Source organism: Chrysoperla carnea, chromosome 3, assembly GCF_905475395.1.
Source record: "Chrysoperla carnea chromosome 3, inChrCarn1.1, whole genome shotgun sequence".
Taxonomy (NCBI): domain Eukaryota; kingdom Metazoa; phylum Arthropoda; class Insecta; order Neuroptera; family Chrysopidae; genus Chrysoperla; species Chrysoperla carnea.
Window position 1 is genome coordinate 78436987 of NC_058339.1, and position 15520 is coordinate 78452506.

General features: G+C 30.6%; 3 protein-coding genes across 3 annotated transcripts; 2 read left to right on the forward strand and 1 right to left on the reverse strand.

The window, feature by feature from the left end:
- Nucleotides 1-3001: 3001 nt before the first annotated feature.
- Nucleotides 3002-7283, forward strand: LOC123294673 (protein pelota). Its single transcript, XM_044875779.1, has 6 exons — nt 3002-3153; nt 4049-4292; nt 4353-4607; nt 4673-4895; nt 5242-5541; nt 6612-7283. Exons 1-6 carry the CDS (start codon nt 3113-3115, stop codon nt 6698-6700), a joined length of 1152 nt encoding a protein of 383 aa, XP_044731714.1. The 5' UTR covers nt 3002-3112; the 3' UTR covers nt 6701-7283.
- Nucleotides 7284-8637: 1354 nt separating this feature from the next.
- Nucleotides 8638-12292, reverse strand: LOC123294676 (pescadillo homolog). Its single transcript, XM_044875781.1, has 4 exons — nt 12275-12292; nt 11921-12026; nt 9494-11014; nt 8638-8926 (listed from the first exon to the last, which is right to left on the reverse strand). The coding sequence occupies exons 2-4, from the start codon at nt 11942-11944 to the stop codon at nt 8663-8665; spliced, it is 1809 nt and encodes a 602-aa protein (XP_044731716.1). The 5' UTR covers nt 11945-12026; nt 12275-12292; the 3' UTR covers nt 8638-8662.
- A 251-nt stretch (nt 12293-12543) lies between these two features.
- On the forward strand, nt 12544-13530 carry LOC123295792 (DNA replication complex GINS protein PSF2). The gene is made up of 3 exons (XM_044877250.1): nt 12544-12840; nt 12901-13171; nt 13427-13530. Exons 1-3 carry the CDS (start codon nt 12596-12598, stop codon nt 13490-13492), a joined length of 582 nt encoding a protein of 193 aa, XP_044733185.1. The 5' UTR covers nt 12544-12595; the 3' UTR covers nt 13493-13530.
- Nucleotides 13531-15520: the final 1990 nt, after the last annotated feature.

Genomic DNA, 15520 nt, shown 5'->3' on the forward strand with positions numbered 1-15520 from the left:
TATTGAGAAAAATTTGATCAGTTTTAAGCAAAAAAGTAATTTTGTGATTTTTTTATCTTGATTCTTAGTTTTCGAAATAAAAATTCTTGGAAAATTAATTAAAATGCAATTTAAATTTGGATTTTAAGAAAAATGTGTTATTTTCAATCTCTGAGGGAATTTGCTTAGCTAACACAACTCTGTTCAAGAAAAGAAGAAATAAAAACTTTATAAATAAAAATTTTATTAAATATATTACGTTGAATATTGAAGGGGTAATGATGGTCGGGGCACAAACTCATACACCTTGGATCAATAAAACGTCCTGTATCAATGATCAAAAATTTATTGGTACTGATTGTGAGAATTATTTAGCCTTTTGTGATAGGTAAGCATGCTTTGTAGTCAATAATTTTTTTGAAACTATTTTCGAACGCTCAAATCAAAGGATACCTATGAGAGAAACCTGCAAGGCTTTCAATGTTTCAATCATATAACTCTTACATAACTGTTAGAGGAGAGCTCACAAGTACAGTCGATAGGGGTCATCAAAAGTACGGTTGGATTTGACCATGGTCTTACACCATGAATCACATATTAAAAAAATGTATAACTTTTATCGACAGCTGAAAATAAACACATAGTGTGTAAGAATAATGACGCCATAAGATATAATTTCATTTATTATATTTAAAAAATTGGCTTTAAAAAACATAAAAATGTGAAATTGACCCAAGGCACAACAGTCTACATATACTACAATAATTTTTTAATTAAAATCATTTATTTATTTATCAGATCATTAATTATTTTTTTATTAAAAAGCCTTGAAACATTCTAACATAGTGTTGGTTGTTCGGATACTCCTCCTATGTTAAGGATGATCTACAGAAGCTCAACTAAAAAAAAACTGGCCCGAAAAGCAAGTCCTTTTTTCGAAATTTATACGAAAAACGGTTAAATATATACATGTTTATATATAAAATATATAAACTTCCAGTGCGATGATTATTTCAAAAGATACAGGATTTTAAATCCAGAAGTTTCAATTTTGCTTGGAAAGCGCCAAGCATATCTTAACCCAAAAGGCTCGTACTTTTATTGCTTATTTTCAAAAAAAATAAAAATAAACAAGCTTTCGAGTGGTTCTAACAAATTTTTTGTAAAATAATTTTTAAAATTGTATTACGATTCGAAACTTTATATAAAATTTAGATATAAAATTTTTATCGGCATTTCAATCATCCGTGTAAAGCGGCAAAGTATGGTTAAAATTCTTGAGCGACAATCAGCTGTTTGAAATTGAAGTAAAAATTTTGTTCCTTTCATATTTTGGTTGTGTGTATTATTGTGTATTGAACTACTTTTTTATATGAATTTTCATTGAGTTCCTCCTTAAAAGAAAACCATTTATAACGATTTCAGTAAAGTGATGACAAAATAAATAATAATAATCATGATCCAAAATTTTTTGCAAAATCGATTCCAGAACCGGATATTTAAATAATATGTAAAATAGACAAAATCATCTTCAAAACGCAATTAAATAAAAATAACAAACATGTAATTACATCATACACCTGTTTCTAATTCAAAATACCAAAAACGAATGTTGTATGAACATAAACGGAAACTTGGTCCTCCCTACTCAAAATAATTATCGATTTTTTCTTTCAAATCCACGTGGTTTTACATGCATACATAAACAAATATAACTGATTATGTCATTCATACATCATTCCGCCAAAAAATTAACCCAAAAATTGTAACCTTATTTTTTTAAATCTACACAACAAACTCTGTTTTTCTTCATTTATTTTTTGTTATAATTAATTCCCGTTATGTATCGTACTAATTACCTTTTACCAAAACAGATAAATTCAAACGGTAAATTTGTAATACCTTCCAAAAACAGTGTGTAATGTTTTTGACATTAAAAACAGAGATCATATGACGTGACAATATTATTATGTGATGAATTATAATTAGACGTACTTACCCTTAAAATTGGTAGTTTTTTTATTGATTTAGAATAAATTAATTAAGGAATAAACACAGAAAATAATATAAAATTGATGAAATTGAATATCACTTAACGTCACAATTTTTATTATTATTTGTAAAGTCGAAATATTCTTACTTATTCTTACAATATAATTATTTTGTTCAATTTAGTCTAACTATAGACATCTATGAATTGATATAAAGAACTAATATTGTAGACTCTTTTTATTTTATTGTATTTTGTATAAGTGTATCTTTTTCTGACTGTATTTTTTTTAGATAGGTAAAGAAAGTAAGGTAGCTACGTGTACACTACAAAATAAAAGTTTATTGTTTAGCTCATAATATTTAATAGTTAAGATACCTATTCGCACATGTAATTTTTAAAAAAATTTTTCTTTTGTTCTTTGGAATCCTCACGTATTGGTTTGATATGGAATTAGAACACTCACTATCCGAAGCTACTTACAAATTTGTATCTTTTATAGTTTTGGAAAAAAGGAAAGTAAATTTTTGCCCAAAATTCTCTCTCTTATACTGGAAAACAGGAAAATGTTGCAAGTTGTTAATTAACATTTTTTGCATTTAAACCTTTTTTCTTTCCTCAGAGGAGATCAAAGGAAAAGTTTCTTTATCTTATAGTTTTGTACATTTGATTACTATTTTTGAACAAAATTGAAATTACGCAGAGAAGTGAGCGTGTAATGGCTAGTATAAATTTAGTAAATATTTTTCCAATGAAATCAATATCGCAAATTTTTTCGCAATACCATCTAATCATAAAATTGACTTTTCTCTGCGACTGTACTTTCACATTAGAAAGAGAAATAATATGAATTCGGATCATATTCGGATGCTGCACATAGGTCCATATGGATATGATTCATATCAAAATAGGTACATTTAATATACACTTGATAATATCATCATATCTTTGTTTATCTACCACAATTCAATAAAGATAGAATGATAACAACTTACAAAACATTCAAAACGTCATTCGCATGAAAGTTTAAACAGGTTGTCTCTTTACAAAAATGTTCTCGAAATGCCAGAGTTGCAAGTTACAAAATTTATCAATATTTTTCTATATTAGTATTCAAATGACTCAGTTTTAGCAAGAATTACAATGAAATTAGTTTATAAAAATGTTGATAAAGAAGGAGAGGGGTAATTATTTTATTAATTATATAAAATATGTATTTTAATTGTAAGTGAGGTTAGATAACGCATGGTGTAGATGTCTTAAAAATAATATTCTTAGCATGATAACAATATGTTGAGCCTTTATAATATCCCTTTTATGCCATAACAGAAATGATTTTATTTCTCATGAAAATATAAGCTCAGTTTTTATCCAAATCAGTTTTCCCAAATTGAAATTCAATAATTGTTTGCATTTAAGTAAAATTGTTGGAATTTCAGTCATTTTCTTGTACAATAAATGTTTCGTAAAACATTTAAAGTCTACGTTTTTGTGGCTTAGTAGATTTACGTCTAAAATCTGTCCCATTTATGTCAAGACTGCGTAGGATAATGACTCTTCGTATACAAAAAATCAATACCTATCCTGGAAATTCCAAGAATATTATAATTAGGTACTAAGGAAGCCACGAAAATTGAGCCGTATTGATTTGTTCTTTGAATTTTTTCCGTATTGAAATAAACAAATATTTTTTTAGTCTTTGAAAACTACAACTCACCCATTTTGGAAACCAGGAAAATGGGGGAGCCGGAAAACGAGATTAAAATCCAAATTAATAACAGATTTGTAGTTTTTTTTAAATCCTATAAACCCAGATCCATTCTGAACACAAAAATTTATTTACAATGTTTTAAGGCGTATCACTTTGAATAGTTTTTAAATTTCTGGTATATAATTTGAACCTAGAAAAACAAAAATCACGTCCAAATTAATGCCAGACCTATTGTAGAGTTTTAGATATGACATGTAAGCCTTTTTGATTCCATAATTTTCGATTCAAGACTAAATACTTTCATGTTAGAAAAAAAATGTCTAGAATTAAGCAACAATTATAAATTAAAAAAATTAAATTTCATAAAGGACTGTGGCCCTTATCCCAGAGGAACCAGAAGATATGTGGCACGCATACAATCTTATATCTGAGGGAGATTGTGTTCGAGGATCGACAATACGTAAAGTACAATCTGAATCAGCTACAGGATCATCAACATCAAGTCGTGTTCGTACCGTATTAACGATTCGCGTCGAATCAATTGATTTCGATACACAAGCATGTGTTTTACGATTAAAAGGGCGAAACATCGAGGAAAATCAATATGTCAAGGTAAATACGCACCGCCGGAGTATTTTTGTAAAGCTCTAAAAAATACATACTTTTTTGTAGATGGGTGCATATCATACATTAGATCTAGAACTAAATCGTAAATTCTCCCTACAAAAACCAGAATGGGATTCGATATCGTTAGAACGTGTAGATATGGCTTGCGATCCAATGCAAAGTGCAGATGTGGCAGCTGTCGTAATGCAAGAAGGTCTAGCACACATTTGCTTAATTACAGCCAGCATGACTATTGTGCGAGCCAAAATTGATGTAACAATTCCACGTAAACGAAAAGGAAATGTTCAACAGCACGAAAAGGTTTTATATTTGATTGCAATACAGAAAATTTATATTTAAAAAATGTTTTGTATTTATTGTTTCAGGGTTTGGCTAAATTTTATGAGAGTGTAATGCAAGGAATATTAAGGCATGTAAATTTTGATGTGGCAAAATGTGTTTTAATTGCTTCGCCTGGATTTGTTAAGGATCAATTTTTTGATTATATGATGCAAACGGCCGTTAAATCAGACAATAAAATATTGCTTGAAAATAAGAGTAAATTTTTACTTGTTCATTCGTCTTCGGGATTTAAGCATTCACTTAAAGGTAAGTGTAAATTAAAAAATCGAAAACTCGACTACATAAATTTGAACTCCTCGCTTCGGTCGAAACCACAACGAAGTCGATTTTTTTTGTTTGTTCGAGAGATATCGATCAGGAAAGACCACACTCGTGCGTACCTACACACACAATCACGACACATACACACACATACTTCTTCTTGGAATTGGTGTCAATGCCTTATCCTGACCATAAAACGTAAAGATACGAATAAGAATATCATGTTATTTATTATAAATTTCGATTTCGAAAATCGGGCCTAACATCCATAATGGTTTTCTTCTCCTAAATATTATCCTAATTTATTTACCTTTTTCTTTTGTTATTATAGAAGTTTTACAAGATCCAGCTGTTCTTGCCCGTATATCCGATACAAAAGCATCAAGTGAGGTGCGAGCTTTAGAGACATTTTACACCATGTTACAAACCGATCCAGCAAAAGCATTTTATGGAAAAAAACATGTGGAGAAGGCAAATGAATCACAAGCAATCGAAACATTACTTATTTCGGATAATTTATTTAGGAATCAAGATGTTCAAACACGTAAACAGTATGTGCAATTAGTTGATTCAGTTCGAGAATCTGGTGGGGAAGTTAAGATCTTTTCGAGTATGCACGTGTCTGGCGAACGTAAGTATTTGCATGTTGTTATTTGCAATATTTTTATTTTATATTTCTTCGAAATATTTCCTGATCTTAACTGTTCACAAAAAAGGGTCGTGCCTATATTAGTTACCGGAGTGCGAATTAAATCAGACGGCGTCCCCAACAAAAAAAATTAAACGTCATTATACCATTTATATATGAAATATACATTGTATATTAAGTTTAGTCCCAAGTTTTTAACGCTTAAAAATATTGATGCTACGAAAAAAATGTTGGTATAGTTCATAGAATCATCTAATTAGTCCATTTTCGGTTGTATGTCCATCCGTCTGTGAACACGAAAAAAAACAAAAAAAGATATCAAGTTGAAATTTTTACAGTGCACTCAGTACGTAAAATGTGAGGTCAAGTTCGTAAATGAGCAACATAGGTCAATTGGGTCTTGGGCCCGTTAGAGATAGAACAAAAGTCCAAATGTAAAAAATGGTCTTTATCAAAAAATAAACAACTTGAGAGACAATTGGGCCTCTACAACGGTAGAGGCCCAATTGTTATTTTTGTTTGTATCATTTTATTTAAAATTTCCTTGGTGCTAATTAAATACTAATTACTAAATAACGTTTAGGTATCCCAAACGTTATGCTTTTATTTGTGTTATTGTTTTTATAAGTAGATTAGACAGTAGTATGCACGCACTAACTTGCAGCTGCAAGCTCTCTTTGAATTTACCGCGTGTGAAAGTTGGCTTGTAAATCGCAAGTCGCAAGGCGATTGTATCGAGCTGCATGAGACGCATTTTGTAAACAATATTGTTGCCTATATTTATTTAGGTATAATAAATGTTTGTTAAGTACTTTTCGAAACTGATTGATTACGTATAATACGTGTAGGTATATATGTAGGTATAAGATGATCGGCTGGCGTCCCCCAAAACCCTGTGCCCAGATATTTCATACACCCCCGAGTAAAGACGGGCCTTAAAGGCAATTTAATCCTAAACTTAGAACGATTAATAGCCGTTAACATTATTAGCATCTTAATCAACTGTTTTGTCTCGGGTTTATTTTATTAATTTAATATTTTTATTTTTGTAGAATTGGAACAATTAACAGGTGTTGCAGCCATTTTGCGATTCCCAATGCCTGAAATTGAGGACGAAGATGATGATAGTGATGAAGATTAAAATTGAAATTTTCTACATTTAAATCACCAAAATTATATATCAAATGTGTTCCAAAAAAAAAAAAACCGTTCATATAATATAATATGTCCTAAAATACACTATTTACTCAATTGTACCACTTACACACGTTCATAATTTTAGTTCCAAACTACCGTGAATTGATCTTTTTCGAAGTTCTTTTATTTACCATAAATTTATTTAACACAAATTTATTTTTTATTTATGTACATAATCATGTGTAAATTATATGTTGGGAGGAGATCTGGAACGAAAAATTAATTTGATAGGGGTCTTAAGTCGATATGGGCTGTGTTCGTTTATTTGCTTAACTTTTGTTATTGGCTTACACATTGCGAAAAACAGTATTTTTTATCTTTATTTGATGTTAACCATTGCATTATGGTACTTATTTTTCGCAATTGTACGCTAATCACGAAAAAAAACCAAACAACAAACACGGCCATGTTGTTTAACATATTTAAATAAGACGTTAAACAAATATGGCGGCTTATATTTATTATTATAAATCGTTCGCGTCACATTTTCTAAAATATTTCCATTTACCGAATTTGTAAATTATATAGTTAAAAATTAATTCTTTTTAAATAAATTATGTTAAAGTACATTTTAAAAAAGTACTGTTGGTATATGTATTTTAACGTAAATGCAAATGGCGTCTATTGATAATATTTCGATATTTTCTGTTTGTTATTCAATTTGTTTTAAAAGTGATATTATTATCAGTTCATCAGTTTTAGATTTGATTTACAAAAAATGAAATAAATAAATATTTACTAAGTTATTGTACAAGAATATCATGTTATTTATTATAAAACTAATAAACAAAAACGATGATGTCTTAAAATTTCTTGCTTTTTAGTAATTTATTCCCCAAACTTTAGTACATTAGGTACAATCGGATGAACTAGTTTCTAACGACCGTCTTCTCGGCAACTTTTAATACCTATCAGAAATCAGAAGCAGATTAGAAACAGATACAAAGAAAGTTACGGTTGTAGTTATCTCTACTATAGATAGCTCTACCTTAGATCAGAGGCTGCCTCTTTCTAAAGTTGGCACCACTTTTCGACACAGAAAGATATAAGTCGCGTAGTTCAATATTACTATGTCTATGGTTGAAATTGATCAAATTTGAAGTTAAACTAGGGAATCCAAATAAGTGAATAGAACTAAAAAAACATGAAACGGCACAAACTCACCTTGAGGTGAAACATTATTGGATTTATTTTCATTGAGTTTTTTGAAGCCTGAGGTTTCTGATAAGTCTGCGATAGCTCAAGCCTTGAGGGAGAAAATTCAGATCTGTATGACCACTATTCAGCTACATTTATACAAAATGGTGAAGGAAAGTATCGATAAAAACCCTTCTATGGGCGATAAGATCTTAGAATCATACCTGATATGGTATTTTGTGCATGTATTTTCTATCAAAATTAGTTCTTGCGTTAATTCTGGGTACTCTTTACTTAGGGTGAAACCGTGACAAATGTATACTTCGTACAGTTGGTTGGCAATGCTTTAAAATTAAACACTTTTTATTTTACGTCATATAGGTCCTCTATCCTGTTATATAGAGATCAATGATCATTTCATAATTGAAATCGAGAGCCCACATGCTGACTGGACTTCAATAGACCTTTTCATTTCAATTCCGATTCATCATTGTTTCGGGCAGACAGTAATAAGTTGGACAAAGTTACCAGGCATTTTTTATTCATTTCATCACATTAGTTTTTTTACAAACTGTCCGGTTATCACTTTTATAAATCAAAAGGTCTATTCGGCTTCTTTTCTCGAGACAAGCTGACAACAGACAATAGGTAAGTATAGTATAGACACTATTCCTCAAGTATGCTATATTGCTTTTCTAAACTTTGTACAAAATTGGGTATTATATAATTGGTCAAAAAAATTAAAAAAATAAATAAATTAACATTTTATTTATTCATTTTGAACAACTTTCTTTTGTTTCTTCTTAGATTTAGCTTCACTTTTTGCTTGTTCATCATGTAATCGTCGTTTCTTTCGTAAAAGCCAAATTTCTTTAGCTCGTTCTTGCCGCCCTTCCATTATACCTTTATACAATTTCCTATGTTTTTTATTGATCATTTTCTCGCGTAATCTATATTCTTGTTTTTCTTGTCTATTCTGTTCCCATGGATTTTCTTTGAAAACTTCACCTGATTGAACTTTCATTTTCTTTATCTAAAAAATATTAAAAAATGATGTCAGAGAAAATTCACATAACTTTGCCTAATGATATTGCCTTTCTAAGGTCATATTTGTTCCTTAAAAAAATGTTACTTAATATTAGATGCTTTTTATTGAAAAGCGATTTTTTTCTTTTCGTATATTGTCGCAGGATATAGTTAGAACAGCAGAAAAGGGGACTTAACTTTTTAACTCAATTCTACAAAAGAATGACATTTAGCAAAAATAAAGGAGGTGCTCGTATATTTACATATGAAAAAGAAACTTCCTTGTTAGTAAATCAACTGACATACAAATTTTTAATCTACATAATAATTGAAATATATTTCAATTATTAAAATGCAATTCCATCAAGTAAAGCTCGACACAATCGATTTTAACCTTATAGTTTATTTTGGAGTAGCTGTGGAGATGCGTAAAGCCTTAAAAACTCACAAGGGGTATTATTTCAGGCATAAGTTAATACATTTGGGAAAAATAACTAAAAAAGATTGAATTCTGTACAGAAAGAAATCGGATAGAGCTTATTAAAAATACTTAAGTTTAGTTGAGAAATCTTACCATCTGTTTTCGTAATTTTTCTTTTTCATCAAGAACTTCTTCATCGTCTTCCTCATTATGTTCTGCTTTTTCCTCCGCTTCTGTGTTATTCAGTTCATTGTCTTCATCTTCGCTATCGTCTTCTTCGTCTTCATCATCTTCAATTCCACTTTCTTCTTCAGATTCTGCTTCAGATTCAGATTCATTTTCAGCTTCTTTATTAGTTTCAACCAAGGATGGATCTCTCAAAGCTTTTTCTTCAGGTGGTATATATTGTTCACGTGTTTCGTCAGTGAATGGTGATAAATGTGGGGGCAAAATAACTCCCAAGAAATATTTACTAACCGGAAGTAATTCCCGAGCGTTAACACAATCAAACACCCATTGTGGCTGAATATAATACCGCGAAATATATTGTTTATCTATTGAAGGTCGATCCACAATTTGATGTGTGATTGTTTCATCAGATTCCTCAAAAGTTGACCCTACGAATAACGTTTTATCCCAAGATACTTCTCCGCCAAAACAACGTATCAAAAATACCAACGGTTCTCTGGGTACTTCTCGATTTAAAAAGAATTTCAATCCTTTGAATAAAGTTTTTAATTTTTTAACTTTTTCAGCTTCTTGTTTCGCTTGTTCAATTTTTTCAGGATCACCTTCAGTTGGGAATGAATCAATTTCTATATCTTCCCCAGAATTATCGTCAGTTACTGTTCGACATAGAGGGTAATTTAAAGCAGCTACACGTTCTGTGACTAAAGCCTTTTCGTCAACTAATTCTCGATCATTATCGTTAGTGATTCCTACAAATTTTGGTGGATAATACAAATTTAATTCGTGGTATAAACGGAAATTTATGAACCCTAACATAACTGTGTAAAAATCGACGAAGGTTGACATAATTTTGAAATCAACTTCATCTTTAGTTTGAGGTTGAAATCCAAAATGATGCGGGGTGATCCAATTTATTGTAATTCCCTTAAATTCTGCTTGGTAGTAATATCCTTTAATCGAAATAAATACTTTACGTAAAGCTTTCGCTTCGATAACAGCATGCATAAATTCTACAGTCAAACGGCGACATAACGCGGACTGGTGTCGGGGTACATGTTTTATCGATGGGAATGTACTGAACAGGAAACATAGCGTTAAACAATCGTCCAAATCGCGTAAAGCATCTATGAATGTAGGATAACGCTCTCTCACAAGATGATCTAGCTTTAATGTGGGTACATTGTACATGAATCGTTTAGCTTTTTTGAAATCACGTACAGCTTTAGCTTTACCAATTTTTTTACTTAATACAGCATTGTCACGTAGCTTCCAAATTATTGGTTCGTGTAATAAAAATTGTATATCTTTTTTGTGGTATAATGTTTTGATACCAGATTGTCCTTTTTGTGCACGTTTACGATTACGTGGTTCTCGTGGGTATATTCCTTTAAGGATGCATAATTTTCGAAAATCTTTCAATGATAATTGTAGTTTTTTTAAGGCTCCTCGGCGTGAGATGAACTGTGATGCTTCACCTGATCCATACTAGAAATATTTAAATATAAAATGTTAGAGTTCGAAAAGCATTCAAGTTTCAAGGAGTAAATAAATAATATAGTGTAATCGTAGAAAAAGTGAAGTATGTGTGCGTTAAATTGAATTCAAGCAAAATAAAACAAGGAAAGGAAAATTTTGGTCTAGAGGGAGGCAAATCCGAATTGATTTTGCCTAAAAATATCAGACAGCTAGCTAGGGTTGCTACATCCAACTTCCAAGTCGGGAGAAATTCAAATTAATCTAATTATACCACCGAATCCTAATATAACTCGATATTTTTGATGTTTTATTTTTGTTTGACTCAGTTTTCCATAATTAAATATTTAAATAATTACGCTTCAAGTAATTTAAAATAAAAGCTGCTAAGAATTGTCGAAATTAACTGAATATAAAACAATAAAAAAATATCTTTTTACTGAACTCTGGATAATTTATGTTGATATCGGGAGTCAGGAGTCAACTACACGATTTCGGGAATCTCCCTATCAAATCTGGAGAGGTGGAAATTCATCAAACAGGATTTGGCATAAACACATATTTAGCCAACTAAATTGAAGAGGAGCAGCTGCACTGAGTTTTCTTCTCCCCAGTATGTCTGTGCGCTGGGCTAAGGTTTTTGATTTACGGAAATCGTGGATGCACCAGACAACTTGAACTTGGTTATAACTTCAAAAGTTTTAGGGTCATGAAACCTATATATAATTAGATATGATTTATTACTTTAATTTCGAATTAAGATGAGAAATAGAGGCAATTAAAGTATTGTTTTCTAGAATATTGCGACATACTATGTATCGGTATGTTCCCTACACGTGGGTAATATTGTCAAAATAAAACAAGATTCAAAGCATTACAACAAATTCAATATTTTTAATATACAAATATAAAGTTTACCTTCTTCTTCCTTAGATTCCCCATTTTACACTTTTTAGATTATATTTTACAACTTCTTTAACGTTTACATTAATTTTTTATTTATGTTTCTTTTTAAGGTTACTTGCAAAGACTATAGGATAGACAAGAAGCAGAAGTATAATTATAAGTGACATCTGGAGTCTGAGGCGATCAACTATTAAGTTTGTAGGCCTTTGCGGGTATGACTATTAAGTTTAACTACTTTGCGGGGGTGACTATTAACTATTAAGTTTGAAAGCCTGACTCGGCAGAGGCGCTGAAACTCGTATACTACGATTTTACATTAGCTCATATGGGCTGCTTCTCCTCTACCCTATGCTCTTTGGTTACTTGTAGAAAGAAGTGATTAATATAGTAGCAACTTATCGATAGTCTAATAAAAGAAATGCGTTCGTATTTCAAGTTAATTAATAACTTTATGAAAATTAATTTAAATTGATTAAAATTAATATAATAATAACATAGTAAGAATTTTTATTTTCAAATGAAAATATGATATTTTATAAAATTTATTCTCAAGAATACCGATGATTTGCTTTTTAAGACTAACTGAACTATCTAACTACTATAAATCACAAATATCTCTAAATGTTACTAAATTTTCCCGCGTAAAAGTGGAGTGAAGAAGTTTATAGTTTTTAATGGTTTCAAGATATGGATCCGGATGAAATAGAATTTCTAGCAGAATGTCATCCCGTTAAAATTTTACCAAAATTTGCATTACCACGTGTATATTTAATATCCGGTGAAGTAGGTCCGTTTGAACCAAACAAATTATTGGAGGTACCAATATGGCTAGCGGTAAATTTAAAACAAAGGGGAAAATGTACGATTGTACCACCGTACTGGATGAATATTGAAATGTTAGAGCAAATTAAGGAGAATGAAAAGACTGAAAAGTAAGTATACATATTCTTTAATTCTATTTTCGTAAATTTTATATGGATTTGTATTTGTAGATTTTTTACTGCAATGCCAAGTGAATATTACATGGTCGAAGCAAAATTGTTATTAGGCTGTGCGGCTAGTGATATACCTCGAGCCGAAGAAATTCGAACGATTATAAAAGATATATGGGATATACGAATGGCGAAATTACGAACGTCTATGGATATATTTATTAAATCTACTGGACAATTTGCTCGACTAAATCATCTTACAATTATGGAAATTAATTCTGCACGGCCGCTTTTACCCCATGCACTGGATCAATTGGATCGATTGAGTGAGGTAAGAATTAATTTTTGATTCCCAGTAGTTTGCGAGTCCAAATAGTTAAGAGCTAGAGACACGAATTTTTTTAATACTTGAGACAAAATTTAGTAGGGTATCCTTTTTAAAATTTCAAAAAACTGAATTTGCCATCAAATATGTCGAAAATAGCTTGATATGATAACTTGCAGTGCCCAGAGAAAAGGAAAACCCATTTAGAACTAATTTTAGACTGTAGTTTTTAAGAAATCTGAAATTTTTACTCTTTTTCAGAGATATCAACAACGAACGCAATCTCAAGGGAGCACATCTTTTTCGAATACATTTACCATGCCCTAATTATTTAAGTAAGTTTGTATATAATTTTCTAGGCTAAGAATTGTTATATATTTGTATATTTTTTTAAGAAACTTATTATTTAATATTTAGCAAATATTTAGATAAAATTATAAAAATAAAGATTATTAACAAATGAAATCCGTTCAAAAGTTTATGAAAGTTTTCGTAAAAATTTTTCTTCGAAACTCTTTAAAAAACATAAAAATTCCAAATTAACTACTTTCCATTTTTCATGAAATCCTTTCTGATGACATACTGAAACTTCTCTGCTCGAGTTTTGTAACGGACGAGACAAAGTTTTCCATTTAAAGTTATGAATCTAGTTTCTTATGGGCTTTTATATGCTTTACAAATAGTATTTCTACAGCAATTGTATTGTGTTATTTTTGTGAAATATATAACTAGAATACGGATCTTTCTCCTTTTTATCAGATATTTCCTTTTTTCTAATGGTGACATATACTACTTTTTGAATGAAATGATATATTCACAGAACTTTATCTTATCGGAAAATTACTTACACTTTTTTAATGATAGAAATTTGGCCTCGCTGATGCTTCCATCTTAAATACGGATTAGTTAAACTGAAGTGTCGAGCAGGAGATCTATCTGGTGCGGGAGTTTATGTCCCTAGAATAAAGGGATCGATTCTTTTTAGAAAATATACAACGGTTTTTCAATCAGAAATCTTCGACATGCTGAAATATGTCCTGATCTATCACACGAAAGATTACAGTGGGGCACATATCAGCATTTTCTCAGATATTCAGGCCGCTCTTTGGATCTTTGAGGTGTCAAGATTTAAATCGAGGATAGTCTATGAATGCTTCGATGAACTGAACCGCCTGGCTCTGAATAACATAGCCAGACTAATCTGACTAAGCCCGGTCACTCTGGCATAAAAGAAATTAAGCAACGGACTCGTTGGCACGAGGGGGGTTGTCTCAAAGGCCCCCTTTACCTGAGCCTGCCATTTCCATTGCAAGATGCTCCGTTACTTACCGAATCATGTAATGGTCTACGAGAAAGCTCAACCTAATTATTGAGATTTTGTCATACGAGACTGTTCGACTGCCTCGCTTAAAATTATCTAGAGCACAATTTTTAAGGATGGTGGGGCTTTTGACAGAACACTGTCGGTTGAACTACTACCTTCATGACATGGGGATATCTGATGATCCCACTTGTATAGAGGACGATGAAATCTCCATACATGTTATTTGCACCTGCAAAAACCTGTAGGGCCTCAGGTTTAAAATTTTGAGTCCAAAACCTTGATCCTATAATCCTGGGACAAATCTCGGCGGAGAAGCTGTGGGCTTTCTTACCCGGAGACGTCTCGTCTTCGAGTGACAGGTTGTTTCCAAGGAGGGCACAGACAATTCCTTGGTCAAGGTATTGCTAAGGACTCATTTGTGGTACTCTTCTTATGTATAATTATTACACTGAAGTGTTACAAAAAAAATTCACTGAAAAATAAAATATGAAAATAAAACACGTTGTTATGGATCACACACAAAATTTTTTTTATTCTTGTGACATTATACACAGTTTAACACATAAACATTTTCTACAAAAACAAAAAAATACTCTCTATATTTTGAAATGAAAATGGTGAAAACTATAATGAAAACAATATAAAAAAATGAGATTAATGACTTTCTTCTGTGTTTTTCTTTTACTTTTTATTTAAAAAATAACATTAATATTCTTATCAAATTAAATATCTTATATAATATATACAGGGTGTGTAAATTACTAAATAATACAAGTTGCAAAGATATTAAAACAACCTTTGGTTTATTTCCAGCTATTCTTAATAAATTTATTTTGGGGAATTGTAAATTTGTTTTAAATATTAATTTAATATAAAAACTTTTAAATTAATTAAAATGTTTTCTTTCTTGTTAATTAATACAAAATTTTTACATAGTACAACGAGATTTGTTTATTTACATATTTACAAAGGTTTTTTTGGATTATTAATTTTCAAATTAATCCTCAAATATTTTCTAGAAAATAATATAT

What these genes read in the sequence shown, in the direction of transcription:
- LOC123294673 (XM_044875779.1), top strand. Translation starts at nt 3,113, where the DNA reads ATGAAATTAGTTTATAAAAATGTTGATAAAGAAGGAGAGGG. An exon ending in AGGAAAATCAATATGTCAAG is followed by an intron (nt 4,293 to 4,352) that starts GTAAATACGCAC and finishes ACTTTTTTGTAG; the next exon opens with ATGGGTGCATATCATACATT. An exon ending in ATGTTCAACAGCACGAAAAG is followed by an intron (nt 4,608 to 4,672) that starts GTTTTATATTTG and finishes TTATTGTTTCAG; the next exon opens with GGTTTGGCTAAATTTTATGA.
- LOC123294676 (XM_044875781.1), bottom strand. Translation starts at nt 11,944, where the DNA reads ATGGGGAATCTAAGGAAGAAGAAG. An exon ending in GGAATCTAAGGAAGAAGAAG is followed by an intron (nt 11,015 to 11,920) that starts GTAAACTTTATA and finishes AAATATTTCTAG; the next exon opens with TATGGATCAGGTGAAGCATC. An exon ending in AAAAATTACGAAAACAGATG is followed by an intron (nt 8,927 to 9,493) that starts GTAAGATTTCTC and finishes AATATTTTTTAG; the next exon opens with ATAAAGAAAATGAAAGTTCA.
- LOC123295792 (XM_044877250.1), top strand. Translation starts at nt 12,596, where the DNA reads ATGGATCCGGATGAAATAGAATTTCTAGCAGAATGTCATCCCGTTAAA. An exon ending in GAGAATGAAAAGACTGAAAA is followed by an intron (nt 12,841 to 12,900) that starts GTAAGTATACAT and finishes TTGTATTTGTAG; the next exon opens with ATTTTTTACTGCAATGCCAA. An exon ending in AATTGGATCGATTGAGTGAG is followed by an intron (nt 13,172 to 13,426) that starts GTAAGAATTAAT and finishes ACTCTTTTTCAG; the next exon opens with AGATATCAACAACGAACGCA.